At 42.7% G+C, this 14,595-nt stretch overlaps 1 protein-coding gene across 8 annotated transcripts in view; it reads right to left on the minus strand.

The window, feature by feature from the left end:
* Nucleotides 1-14,595, minus strand: part of GRIK5 (glutamate ionotropic receptor kainate type subunit 5) — a 793,047-nt gene that overhangs the window by 158,705 nt on the left and 619,747 nt on the right. For all 8 annotated transcript variants that reach the window (XM_068241459.1, XM_068241463.1, XM_068241457.1 and 5 more), the window contains one exon: nt 8,708-8,911. In XM_068241459.1, the coding sequence (XP_068097560.1) occupies nt 8,708-8,911 (204 nt within the window). The remainder of the gene's footprint in view (nt 1-8,707; nt 8,912-14,595) is intronic.

The raw sequence follows: 14,595 nt of genomic DNA on the forward strand, positions 1-14,595 counted from the left end.
AGTGCACGTATCGCTAGAACAACCTGCATTATACAAACAGTGCATGTGCTACGTACATAACGTGAGTTGCACTATTTGTGCAAATGCCTGTTAAGTCACTTGCGTAAACGCTGGTAAAATGTACTGTATCTCCGCTGTGTGTGCACAGAGATTTTACTGGCGGTTTGAGAATCAGGGCCCATAATCTCTATAAAACCAACAAGAATGATTACAATCTCGGATATACGGACATGACACTGTTCACTGGAGACGTAGAGGCGGTGGAATCAGATACAGGAATCATTGCATTTCTTTTTGTAAATACTCCAATGTTGACTTTACTGCTGTTTTGAACATACTGTACAGCTAGATGGTTAAACAGTGTTTGATTACAAACTGAGACATTCTAAGGCTGTACAGGATACCTGAATATGAACTTATTGTGGAGCCTCTGAAGAAGCAGTAAATGTCGCTGCGAAACGTGCATCAAGCAATTAGGGAATGGAAAATGTTAGTGACCAAGATGTTATGTGTAAAAATGCTTTGCTATTTAATAACACATTTCTTGTTATGGCCCCTGTATAAGAATTAAAGATTACTGTTTTTAACTTAACTTGTTGGTATATGCTTCTACACGTCTTACCCACAATAAGCCAAGGTAAGGCAGAGTAGCTGAAAAGGTACTATCAAAATTATTTTGAGTATTTTCTTGCTTGCTGGAGATTTAAAGTGACACTGAAGTGAAAAAAATTATGATCTAATAAATTGTATGTGTAGTACGGATAGTTAATAGAACATTAGTAGAAAGACCATAGTCTCATATTTTTATTTCAGTTTTATAGTTTTTTTTATAACATTGCATCATTCTCTGATATTTGCAGTTTACACAATACACTCAGCATTTAAATGGTTTCACAGAGAAGGCTAATGAACTTTTAAACTCAGATAAGCTCTTTGCACAGATACAAGTGGAGTTTCTTAACTCTTCCTGTACTAGAAACAATATTAGACTCATATCTCTGCTGGTAATGCTTTATTTCTTAGATGTACTACACATACAAATCATTGGCCCATATGCAATTCACTTTTTCTCCTGAGTTCTCTCCTAGGTGATATTTGTAAACTTGTCAATAAAATGCCTGTTAAGCCACCAGAAAGCAAGAAAATGCTCAAAATAATTTTCATAGTACTTTTTCAATTACTTTTTGGTACTTTTTTAGTTGAAAAGTGCTGGAAAGTTATTTAAAATTGAAGATGAAAAATTATCTCCTAGGAAAAAACTCAGGTGAAAAAAGAGAATTGCATATGGCCGATTATATCATAAATTTATTTTCACTTCAGATTCCCTTTAAAGAAAACCTGTACTGAAAAAAGTTCCCCTGGGGGGTACTCACCTCAGTAGGGGGAAGCCTCTGGACCCTATTGAGGCTTCCCCCGTCCTCCTGTGTCCCACGGCGGTCTCGCTGCAGCCCCGGAATGCACAGGAGACAAATCCGACAGCCTGTGCAATATTTACCTTTTGGCTCCAACGGGGGCGCTGTTGTGGCTCTTCTGACGGAGACAGGCGGTAATAGCCGATCTCCGTCTGGTCCGCTCTACTGCGCAGGCGTAGGAAACTTGCGCCTGCGCAGTAGAGCGGCCCGACAGGGATCGGCTATTTTCGCCTATCTACGTGGGAAAAGCCGCAACAGCTCCCCCGCTGGAGCCAGAAGGTAAATATTTACATCGTCGCTGCTCCGGGAGGATTTTCTCCGCCGCCGTGGGACCGAGGAGGACGGGGGAAGCCTGAATAGGATCCGGAGGCTTCCCCCACCCGAGGTGAGTACTCCCTAGTGGAGGTTTTTCATTACAGATTTTCTTTAAAAGGCCTTGGCCCATATGCAATTATTTTTTTCACCTGATTTATTCCCTCAGAATTTAATCTTCATCTACTCTTTAAACTAAATTTTCAGCATTTTACAAATGAAAAAGTACACAAAAGTTGGTGAAAAAGTACTATCTAAATTTATTTTGAATATTTTCCTAATTGCTGGGGCCTTAAAAGGCATTTTATGACAAGTTGTGAAAATATCACCTAGGGGAAAACTCAGGTGAAAAAAGAGAATTGCATATGGGCCATTAACACATAAACAACCTCTTACGACTTCCATGTCAAAAGCATTTCCAGAATTCATCCCTATCTCACACAAGAGGCTACTAAATGCTTGTTCATGCTCTAATCATGGCTTGACTTCTGTAACATTCTACAGTCTACCAAAATAAAACATATCCCAGTGGTAGGAGCACTCAATGGCATGTATTTATTAGCTCAGAGTGCCAAGACCCAGCTTAGATGCTTCTCAGAGCTTATACAAAGCCCCCAAAAAAGGGTTGGCACCACCTTGAAAGAAATTATAGGCTCTTTATTGAAAAATCAGTATAAAATCATCTAAATGTTCACAGCTGTGATCTTTTAGATGATTGTATACTGTTTTTTCAATAAAGAGCTTATAATTACTTTTAAGGTGGTGCCGACCCTCGTTTTGTGTACTGCCTACCAAAATAAAGACTTGCACCTCTCCAGTCCCTACTAAACTCTGCTGCTCTGCTCATCCACCTTTCCTGCCATTCCTATGATGCCGCCCCTCTCTGCCAATCTCTCCATTGGTTGTTAAAGTGGATCCGAGGTGAACTTTTACACATTGCATAATTGTGTTCCTTTCCTATTGTTTATAGGGCACTCCTCAAGCCAAATTACATAGTTACATAGTTATTTTGGTTGAAAAAAGACATACGTCCATCGAGTTCAACCAGTATAAAGTACAACGCCAGCCTGCTCCCTCACATATCCCTGTTGATGCAGAGGAAGGCGAAAAAACCCTTACAAGGCATGGTCCAATTAGCCCCTAAAGGGAAAAATTCTTTCCCGACTCCAGATGGCAATCAGATAAAATCCCTGGATCAACATCATTAGGCATTACCTAGTAATTGTAGCCATGGATGTCTTTCAACGCAAGGAAAGCATCTAAGCCCCCTTTAAATGCAGGTATAGAGTTTGCCATAACGACTTCCTGTGGCAATGCATTCCACATCTTAATCACTCTTACTGTAAAGAACCCTTTCCTAAATAAATGGCTAAAACGTTTTTCCTCCATGCGCAGATCATGTCCTCTAGTCCTTTGAGAAGGCCTAGGGACAAAAAGCTCATCCGCCAAGCTATTATATTGCCCTCTGATGTATTTATACATGTTAATTAGATCCCCTCTAAGGCGTCTTTTTCTCTAGACTAAATAAACCGAGTTTATCTAACCTTTCTTGATAAGTGAGACCTTCCACCCCACGTATCAATTTTGTTGCTCGTCTCTGCACCTGCTCTAAAACTGCAATATCTTTTTTGTAATGTGGTGCCCAGAACTGAATTCCATATTCCAGATGTGGCCTTACTAGAGAGTTAAACAGGGGCAATATTATGCTAGCATCTCGAGTTTTTATTTCCCTTTTAATGCATCCCAAAATTTTGTTAGCTTTAGCTGCAGCTGCTTGGCATTGAGTACGATTATTTAACTTGTTGTCAATGAGTACTCCTAAGTCCTTCTCCAAGTTTGATGTCCCCAACTGTATCCCATTTATTTTGTATGGTGCTAGACCATTAGTACGTCCAAAATGCATGACTTTACATTTGTCAACATTGAATTTCATCTGCCATGTATGTGCCCATATAGCCATCCTTTCCAGATCCTGTTGCAATATGACACTATCTTCCTGAGAGTTGATGATTCTGCACAATTTTGTATCATCTGCAAAAAATAGCAACATTGCTCACTACTGCATCTACTAGGTCATTAATAAATAAATTGAAGAGCACTGTACCCAGAACAGACCCCTGTAGGACCCCACTGCTAACAGTCTCCCATTTTGAGTACGATCCATTGACCACAACTCTTTGTTTTCTGTCCATTAGCCAGTTCCCTATCCATGAACACAGACTCTTCCCCAGTCCTTGCATCCTCAACTTTTGCACCAGACTTTTGTGGGGAACAGTGTCGAAGGCCTTTGCAAAGTCCAAGTATATCACATCTACAGCATTCCCAATATCCATATTAGCATTAACTACCTCATAAAAGCTGAGCATGTTAGTCAAACAGGACCTGTATTTAGTAAACCCATGTTGATGCTGAGAAATAAGATTATTTTCTACTATGAAGTCATGTATAGTATCTCTTAGTAACCCCTCAAATAGTTTGCATACAACTGATGTTAAAGAGGAACTGTAACGCCAAAACGGCCCCTGGGGGGTACTCACCTCGGGTGGGGGAAGCCTCAGGATCCTAATGAGGCTTCCCACGCCGTCCTGCGTCCCTCGGGGGTCTCGCTGTAGCCCTCCGTGCAGTCCGGGCAGCGGTGACGTCATTATTTACCTTCCTGGCTCCTGCGCAGGCGCTCTGATGCCTCTCGGCGCCGAAGTAGGCGGAAATACCCGATCGCCGTCGGGTCTGCTCTACTGCGCAGGCGCAAGTTTCCGGCGCCTGCGCAGTAATGCGGACCCGACGGAGATCGGGTATTTCCGTCTATTTCCGTGCCGAAAGTCGCCACAGCGCCCCCGCTGGAGCCAGCAAAGGTAAATATTGAAATGACAGTCGGCACAGTCGCCGGCTGTTCGGAGGGCTGCGGCGAGACCCCCGTGGGACAGAGGACGGCGTGGGAAGCCTCATTAGGATCCGGAGGCTTCCCCCACCCGAGGTGAGTACCCCCCAGGGGAGGTTTTTGTTGTTACAGAGTCTCTTTAAGCTTACAGGTCTATAATTTCCTGGATCTGATTTTTTGCCCTTCTTAAATAATGGGAAAACGTGGGCTGTACGCCAATCCACTGGGACTCTGCCAGTTGCAAGAGAGTCACAAAAGAAAAGATAAAGGGGTTTATCTATAACTGAACTTAATTCCCTTAGGACCCGAGGATGCATGCCATCCGGGCCAGGTGCCTTGTCTATTTTTAATTTATTTAGTCTTGCCTTCACTTCTTCCTGCGTTAAGTATTTAATATTACAGTTAGAAGATTAAGACTCTTCCGCCTCTGTAGTTTGCAACAGTGCTGTTTCTTTTGTGAAGACAGAAGCAAAGAAAGCATTTAATAACTCTGCCTTACCTTGGTCATCCACCATTGAGTTCCCACCCTCATCCTTTAGGAGTCCTATACAGTCAACCTTTCTTTTTTTAGAGTTAATGTACTTGTAAAACTTTTTTGGGTTAGATTTGATATCCTTAGCGATTTGTTTTTCAGCTTCAATCTTTGCCTGCCTAATTTTTTTTTACAATTTTTATTGCACTCCTTATAATTGCTTAGTGCAGCCTTGGTCCCCTCCTGTTTTAAGACCTCTTAGGCATTCTTTTTCTTTTTGTTTTAATACTCTAATTCCCTATAAACTAAAAAAGCCACGCCCACAGGGTTTCAGAGAGCCTTGGCAGTAGCAAGGGCTCATGGGAGCTCAGTCTGGGCAGGAGGAGGGGGAGGTGTTACTAGCCATTGATTTCAGAGGCAGAGGGGAGGAGGGAGAAGGAGAGGGGGTTAGGCTGATTGCTCAAGATACAGATAAGCCTGCCTCTGTGTAATGTTTACAAACAACATGTCTGCTGTCATTGTATTACAGGAATAAATAATCATATTCTATTAAAACTGTTTGCAGCTAGATTTGCTGTGTAAACCATCTAAACTTTAGATAAGATATATAGACAAGTTACTTGTTATAGTTCATTTTTCATCTCGGATCCGCTTTAATCACCCAATGGAGACAGTTCAAACTCCTAACACTATCATACATGCTCTACATAATTACATCATTAATCTCCAAATGCCATCCCTCCTGGAAACCTTTGCCCCTCGAGGCTCTTCTCACTAGCATCACATCTCCTTTGGAAGTCTCTCCCACCGCCTGTCCATCACGCTTCAAGCCTGGACATTTTCATTGCACCCTCAAGAAATATCTCTTCACACAAGCTTCAAATTTGTTACAACAAAAATCTGGGGCTCATTGCCTCATCTGCTAACCCACTAGTGCCTCCATCTTACTACCCTCTAGATTGTAAGCTCGCAAGGGCAGGAACCTTCGCCCCAGTGTCTCCTGTTCCACTTTACCAAATGAACTCGTACTTTTAAACTTGGTGATTTTTTTTCAAACTACACATCTATTGTATGTACTGTATTTGTACTTGTGTCACTGGTTGGCTTGTAATAGAGATGCGCAACCCCCCCCCCCCCCCCCAAAAAAAAAAAGAAGCAACTTTCACTTAACATTATATAAAAGGCAGGTAGTGGTGGTCTTACCTCCCCATGCTGGTCTCAGTTCAATAAAAAAAACATGATTTCACTACTTCACAATACAATGTGTTTTGTAGGCACAGTCCTGCTTCATGATTGGGCAAATAAGGGAGCAACTAGATCAGGTATGTATGAAGCCAAGCACCTCTGTGAAGAGAGTTTCCCTCTTTTGTCTCCTTGTGTCACTGGTTGTCCTGACTGTACAGTGTGTTGAACTGCTCATGTATCTATGCCCCCTATTGTTGTATGTTTTTGTTATATGAACAACGCTACAGACAATGTTGGTGCAATATAAATTAAAAAATAATAATATTAACCACTTAAGTACCAGCGGTCCCTGCCCCTCTTAAGGACCAGAGACTGCTGGTACCAGAATCGGTGGAATACTGACAAATACCGACGAATCGCCACACATACCCGCCGCCACTGCTATCCACACCGGGAACCTGGGCCACCCACTCTGCCGACTCTATGATGGTAGACTTCCTGTGAGCCGCTCAGGAGCTGCTTTCATTGGCTCCTGACCGTGTCTATCAATGTAAGCCAATGGGAGTTGCTTACACTGATAGACACGGCCAGGGGCCAATGAAATCGGCTCCTGACCGGCTCACAGGGCTCTGCAGTCAAAGAGAAAGTCAGTTGCAGCAGGCAGACAGCAGCGAGATCGTGGTTAATGCCCTCTACCCTTGTGTGCAAGAAGAGTAGTGGATGTGCAGATAACCCGGGAAACTCTCCGTAGACTTCAAGCCCTGTTGGAGGTACCACAAGATGCTGCCGGCTTTGGCTCTATTCTTAGTTTGATCATGTTTTACCTTGTGATATGTTCATTTGTAAGAACACAACTCTCAATAACAAATGTCGGGTATAATTAGAGATTTACCTGTCGGCTTTGTGTAGTGATACTGAACAGGCTGGCCAGCTCACTGAAGCAGACGGAATAGAATGTATTACAGCACCTTGATGAGGGTCTCCAGTGGGGTCTGGAAGTACTGGAGATCAATAGAAGATGATGTACCGACAAGTTTCCTTCTGATGTGCTGGCAGGTCCGTTTAATATTGGATTATCTGTGGGATCCCGTACATGTTTCTCAGCACTTGATTAGATTTCCGGCTATTGGCTGCCAAGTAAAATTTCTTTCAGTGCAGCTTTTAAACAGCTTTTCAATATGACGGGCAACATCGCTGGGCCGGACTATACAGAAGTATGTCAGCTGTAAAGCTGATGATAATTTCAGCCACTGCTCTGGGTCCTTTTAAAGGCCGCTCCAATACAAATGGCGTGGACGCGGGGGCAGCCCCAGGATCACCTAATGCCAATTGGCATGCAGCAGCGTGTTTTGCAGGCGATCGTGCACGCTGATGCGCACGCATATCTGCTTGAATGATGGAGCTTTGCTCAATCATCAGTCTCCCAGCAGCATCTATTTACACTGTACAGCGCTGCGAGCTACTGGGGAAGTCCCCCTGGGAGGCTCAGAAGCTGACGCCTATGACAGCCGATCGCTGTGATTTGCTGGCGGGGGGAGGGAGGGAAGTAAAAATGATTTAAAAAAAGTTACATTTATTTAATAAAAAATATTTATAAAAAGCAACTATCAAGGCAAAACACGCTCTAGGAGACAGTCTGTCCGCTGTAGCGCTTGGCATATGCTTATTTCAGCTGAATGAGGTGAGACACTCTTAAACACTTACATGCTGTGATCTGCACTATCCAAGCAGCAGCAGCAGATATGACCTGAAATATTATGTATAAAATAGCATGTTTTGCTTGTTTTCTTTATCTTTGTAAAAGTAGATTGGCATTCCTGGCTTTCTGCTGTAAGTAGAGCTGTTCCTTACCTTTGTCCTTCCCAGCGAGGCTTTGTAAAGGGTGGAACCTACTCCTTATTGCTAAGTTTCACCTTGTGCTTGGTTTTTCTTTGTAATCCTGCTAACTTAGTACTTGGCCCAAAAAATTCTAAAAGCTCTAAAAGATCCCAATAGAAACTGGATGGTTAGTTTAGTTAAGATGTCTCTAATCTTGCCCTTTTGTTTTTCTGTTATGCAGTTTTCTACAGTTTTCTACACTGCTATTTGGACTTGTGGTCATTTCTTTGACCTAACTTCCTCCAATTTTATTTTTCAACGCATCTCCTATGTAAACAATAGCTATATTACTCTTCTAAGATTTCATGTCCTTATAATTTACTGTAACCCGGTTAATGTTGCACTATGTTTCATCATGTTATGGTACGCTTTTATTGTACATATATTGTTACTTTGAAAAAAATTGCACTTTTGATACACCCCAAAAAAATGTCTCCTTATAAGTTCACCTACATTATTGGTTACATCTTGGAGACAATGTGGATTGGACTTAAAATGAGAAGATGTTAGCTAGCACACAGCATCATCCACAATACAGAAAACAGGATGAAATTGGGTGGCATTACCTACCCGGTTTATCAACTCTCCCACCATTCCTGTCCAAGAACCATTCGGCTCTGGGGCTCCGTACAGTCCATCTTCCACAAGCTTTATCTTGTAATTGAACCTCAGGAGAGCGGCTAACTCCATTAACATCTCAGCGCAGAAGCCCTCGTATTGGTCATTGCCGGATAATTGCCGAAAATTGGCCTTACGCATCATGTAAGGGTTCTCCTGAAGAGAGAGAAGATGAAGGATCATGAACAAGTAGTAAAGCAGACACTTAGACAGAGGCCTGTCTCGAACCTTTAGGTAATGAGGAGATATGACTGCAACAGTGTCATTATCACATCAAGGAGTTCATTTTAGAATGAAACAAGTGAGATGTGATTTAGTGTTAAGCCTTTTACACCTTCTAGATGGTTCTCCGCCAAGGCGGACCGTCAAGGCTATCTCTTCCAAGGAACTACCATTTGTATGGTGGCCCCAAACCTCTCTGGTGCATCTCAGACAGATCCAGTGTGCCGAATCATCTCGGCCGAGTGCAGGTTGGGACCACTGTTCTCCTTTGCTACCTCTCCCACTCTGTTGTGCGCCACGTGTCATCACCCTACCCCACTCCAAAGCAACAGAACACACTTGAACAGCATTCCACTGTGAACCAGAGATGGATTACTATGTAATGGGCTTCCAGGCAAGGTGCTAGATTTGGGGAACCCTTGTGGTCCTTTTGGTAAGCAGTATTGGAGAGAGGACAAAGAAAGTGGCAGATGGGCCGCTTGACACCCACTAGGCCCCAAGCACCTGTGTCGATTGCCTGGTGGATGATCCTACTCTGCTGTGAACAGTCACTGGAGGAGTCCCAACCCCTGTGGGCGACCGTAGACAGATGTCAAGCGGGCCATCTGCCACACCTTTAGTCGTGGTGAACCTTCAGCAGAGTTGAGGAATGAACTCTTTTCTGGTTAAACTCTTATTTTCTGGTTGAACTTGATGGACGTATGTCTTTTTTCAACCCAAATAACAATGTAAATATGGATGTTTTGGGGTCTTACCCCACGTGTACGAGGAGTATACTATAATTGGGGTCTGATCCCTGGCACAGAATATTACCACACTACTGAATGAGGATGCGTCTCATGGATAAGAGCCACGTAAGTTTTAAAGTGGATCTGAGATAAACTTTTACTCATTGCATAATTGTGTTCCTTTCATATAGTTTATAGGGCATTCCTCAAACCAAATACTTTTTTTGTTCTGTTTTAATACTCTAATTCCCTATAAACTAAACAAGCCTCGCCCACAGCTCCTTTTGTGCCTTGGCACTGTAGCAAGGGCTTATGGGTGCTCAGTCTGGGCAGGAGGAGGAGGAGGTTACTAGCCATTGATTTCAGAGGCAGAGGGGAGGAGGGAGGAGGAGAGGGGACTGAATTTACACAGAGGCAAGCTGATAGCATCTCCAGGCCTTAGCCTGTGACAAGGTGACAAACAGAACATGGCTGCTGTCATTGTATCACACAAATAAATAATCATATTCTGTTGAAGCTGTTTGCAGCCAGATTTGCTGTGTAAACTAAATCTAAACTTTAGGTAACATATATAGACAAGTTACTTGTTATAGTTAGTTTTTCATCTCGGATACGCTTTAAGGTGCCCTTTAACAGTACCATTTTTATTACGATGAAAAGTAATCGGTAGATAATTATCGATTGTTCCCATAAACATATTAGGGCATTTTCTCTATTCCAATTCTATTTTAAAATCCAACATTCGGATCGATTACATTTTCTGATTCAAGCGACCATAGAATCATTGTACATCGATTTTCGCCTCACCCTGACCAGTTTTCTGTACAATTCGATAGTAAAAATTGTGAGGAAAGGTCACATCTCATGAAAAAATTGTACCGTTAATGGGCAACTTAAGAGTACCAGCTTTGAATGAAGTTAGATTTGCATGAATGTGCTTTTTCAATTTTCGCAGTAGATCACAGCATTCTCTGATTGGTCCAATACTACCAAGTATTTCCGAATTTCCATAGTTCGGAAATTGAAAATACTCGGTAGTATTGGACCAATCAGAGAATGCTGTGATTTACTACAACAATCGGAAAACCATGGAGATTTTAGACCTATCAGAAGACTCAAAAATGCTTGGTGGTATCAGAGTCTTGTGATTGGTCTATAATTACCGCAACAATCTGACTTTCATGGAAATTTTTTGCATTCGCTGATTTGTCCAGTGCTTCCAATCTGGAAGTATTTAGCCAATTACAATAACTATTTAGACGTTTCGGAAAGTTGGATTACCGTTGGTATAGTGCGGTATCAGTAATCGGCATTTCCAGAAATTGGAGTTTCAGCGGAATCGGAAATCACATTCCCGACCATCCCTAGCCCCTTGTGGGCCCTCTGGTCCGTGGGGCCCTGGTGCGGTTGCAACCTCTGCATCTACTATTGCTACGCCGCTGCATACTCCTTATAAAATGCAAACAAGGTGCTTAGGAGCATCTGCTTTGATCCTGATTTACTAGGGCTTCTACAGAGATCTCCAGTGGTTGTACTGGCAGAAGTGAGAGTTGAGAGAGCTAGTTGTTATGCTGCAAGTAGCAGGGCCGGATTTACTATAAGGCACTGTAGACATGTAGGCAGTGGAAAGGCGTCTCACTTCCCTCCCCGAGTGCCTCTCTCCCTCCTTCCCTATGCAGAGTCCTAGTGAGAGTGTAAATGAGAGGTTACTTACCTAGCACTCGGCATTCCACTGACAATATCTACCTTCAGTCAGGGGCAACACTAGCTACTTCATACTGAGGTTCCTCTAGCTACCTAATACTTGGAGTCATCTCTAGCTACTTAATATTGAGGGTACTTTAGGCTACTTAATTCTAAGGGGCACCTGTAGCTACATATGATGGGCAAGGGAAGTAAGGGAGAAAGACATCTGGGCCTGCCAGCACACTTGCGGTGCAGTGGGGGGGGGGGGGGGGGGGGTTGTAGGTTAAAGAGACTCTGTAACAACATTTTGAACCTTATTTCTTCTATCCTATAAGTTCCTATACCTGTTCTAATGTGCTCTGGCTTACTGCAGCCTTTCCTATTTGCACAGTGGCTGTGTTATCTCTGTTATATGATCTAATCTTCTCTCCTCTGTTGGGTCTGTCGGGCTCAGGCAGGAATGTGCTGTGCTGCTTGTGATTGGATAGAAGCTATACACACCCTCTCCAGGCCCCCTGCACACTCTATATGACTCACACACTGAGCTACTCTCAGCCTATGACTTGCCATGTCTTTTGTTTGTAAACACTGCATAAAAATGGCAATTACAAGCCAGGATTGCAGCAGGGAGTGGCAGAAACAGCACAGAGGGGCCCAGGAGAACATAATGAATAGAATGGTATGCTTTTTATTGTAAGAATTTTACAGTGCAGATTCTCTTTAAGGAAGACAAAGTCTAAGGGGCCAGGACATTTGTGCCTACAGGCTCTTGTGAGGTAATACACTTTACTGGTGGTAGTGATAGGTGGTTGTACCGTCAGCAGTAAAATGTTTAAAAAAGTTTTCGCCACTGGCCCCAGTGTGAAACTACAAAAAGAAAAAAAAAACACTTCCAGTAATTCAGCCATGTTCCAGTATGGTCCGGAAGAGTGCTGCAATATTTTGTAGCCCGATTGTAGTCAATTTGTTTTTTCTGTTACAATCCAGTCCAGGTTTGCTGGATTACTTACAATCTTTCCACTAGAGAAGTCTGGCGATCTCGGGAGATGCTTTAGTAAATCAGGCGCAGTGAGTCAATCAGCAAGGCAAGGAAACAGTCTGTACACAAATTAGGCGGGTTAACTTGCCAGAAAGCCATAATTAGATGGAGAAGAGGGAAACCGGTTGGCAGATGCACTGTATCTATCACCAGGTATCATTACACAAATTATGTGGGTAAGCAAGGATGCCATAATTACAAGCAGATGTATGGAGGGGAAGAGAATGCAGACAGCCCCAACAAACAGCTCTGCGGTTAAATATGAAAGGGAACCTGAACCGTGTGAAATTATTTAAAATAAACACAATGTACCTGCAAAAAAAATGACATACTTACCTTGCCGTCGGTTCCTCTCAGAAGCTCACCATTTTCTTCTAACAACGATTCCTTCCCGTTCTGACAATATTTTGTTAGAACTGAAATATATCAGTTGCTGTCAGTTATAACTGGAAGGACAATATTTGTGTGAGAGATGGCAGGCACTCGGGTAATGCTGCAATGTGCAGGTAACTGTACACGTACACCCAGCTAAACTATGTGCTCAAGACAAAAAGCAAAGTCTATGCAAAACATCCAGGAAGTGTGAAGTGTCTGGAACTATAGTTTATTAGTAGCAAAAAAAGAACAAACATCCTGTGGCATGACGCAGTTGGAACAACATAGTGTGCAGTTGAAGACTGACATTACATCAGAAATGTGTCATCACATAAGTGGACCGATTGGCGCCCACACCTGCAACCTCCCCACACCCAGGTACAGCATGGAACACTCTTGTGATGATCCACTTATGTGATGACACATTTCTGATGTAATGTCAATCTTCAACTGCACGCTATGTTGTTCCAACTGCATCATGCCACAGGATGTTTGTTCCTTTTTTGCTACTAATAAACTATAGTGCCAGACACTTCACACCTCCTGGATGTTTTGCATAACTGGAAGGACAACTAATGAGCAAGGCAATGTCCATGTTTCCCTCTGGCTCACATGGGCAATATTACTGTTTAACAGTATTCTGACCAAAAAACTGTTATGGGGTAATGGCCATTTTTTAAATGGAGGAGGGAGAATTCCATTGATCACAGTGGACAAACAGGAGGCAGGAGAGGAGAAAGAGATTGACTAGTAGACTATATGGTAGGTAAGTATGACCTGTGTATGTTTATTTTAACTTTTAATTTTATAGTTCACGTTTGCTTTAAGTCAATAAACAGAAAAATGAACACTTTGGACACATAGATCATTGTAAATCCAGGTCTTTGATATTTCATCTTTCTTTTCTTTTCTTTTTTTTTCAAGCTCCTAAATAATTTTCTAAACTGCTGAGCTGCAGCTGCAGTCGTAAAATACAATACGTCTCTATGGGAAAACCATAATGTAGTAGAAGATTGACATTTTCAAAGTACCAGCTCCTGCCACCTGTGTGCCCTCTGTAGACAAGTGACAGGGGGATGAAATCTATTTCTGGAACTAACAAGCTGTCACACCTGCAGATTGTGATCTGCTGATGAAGGGAGGGTACATAGTGATTAGAGATAAGCAGGTCTATTCACCACAGTAACAGATCAGTACAGGATGACACCATGGATGGCTGAACCATCACATCATACAATTTTCTGTTAGATTCTTCTGTTAGATTTACCTACAACATGGAAAAAAGCTATTTGGCAGGAAAATCTAAGAGAGAATCTAACAGAAAATTGTATGGTGTGTACCTAGACAGCAGATGGAGAGATAGAGTTTAGGCTCGGTTCACATTAGCATTTGCCAACGGAAACAGCAGCAGGACCCAATTTTCCGGACCGTTTCGCTCAGCGGAACGGAAACGGAAGGTTTTGCAGCACAATAGGATCCTATGGAAAACTGACGTTTTACAGCACACTGGCTGTAAAAACGGACCGTTTTCCCGGATCCAGATGGCTGGATCCATACCTGCCGGCTCCAGAAAAATACGCAGATGTGAACCTGGCCTAACTTGGAGAACCACACTTCACCTGGTTCCCTCCCATCTCTTAAAGGGGAACTGTATCAAGAGGTATGTGGAGACTGCCATATTTATTTAGTTTTAAACAATGCCAGTTGCCTGGCAGCCCTGTTGATCTATTTGGCTGCAGTAGTGTCTGAATCACACACTCGAAACACGCATGCAGCTAATCTTGTAAGAT

This window comes from Hyperolius riggenbachi, chromosome 6, assembly GCF_040937935.1.
Source record: "Hyperolius riggenbachi isolate aHypRig1 chromosome 6, aHypRig1.pri, whole genome shotgun sequence".
Lineage (NCBI taxonomy): Eukaryota > Metazoa > Chordata > Amphibia > Anura > Hyperoliidae > Hyperolius > Hyperolius riggenbachi.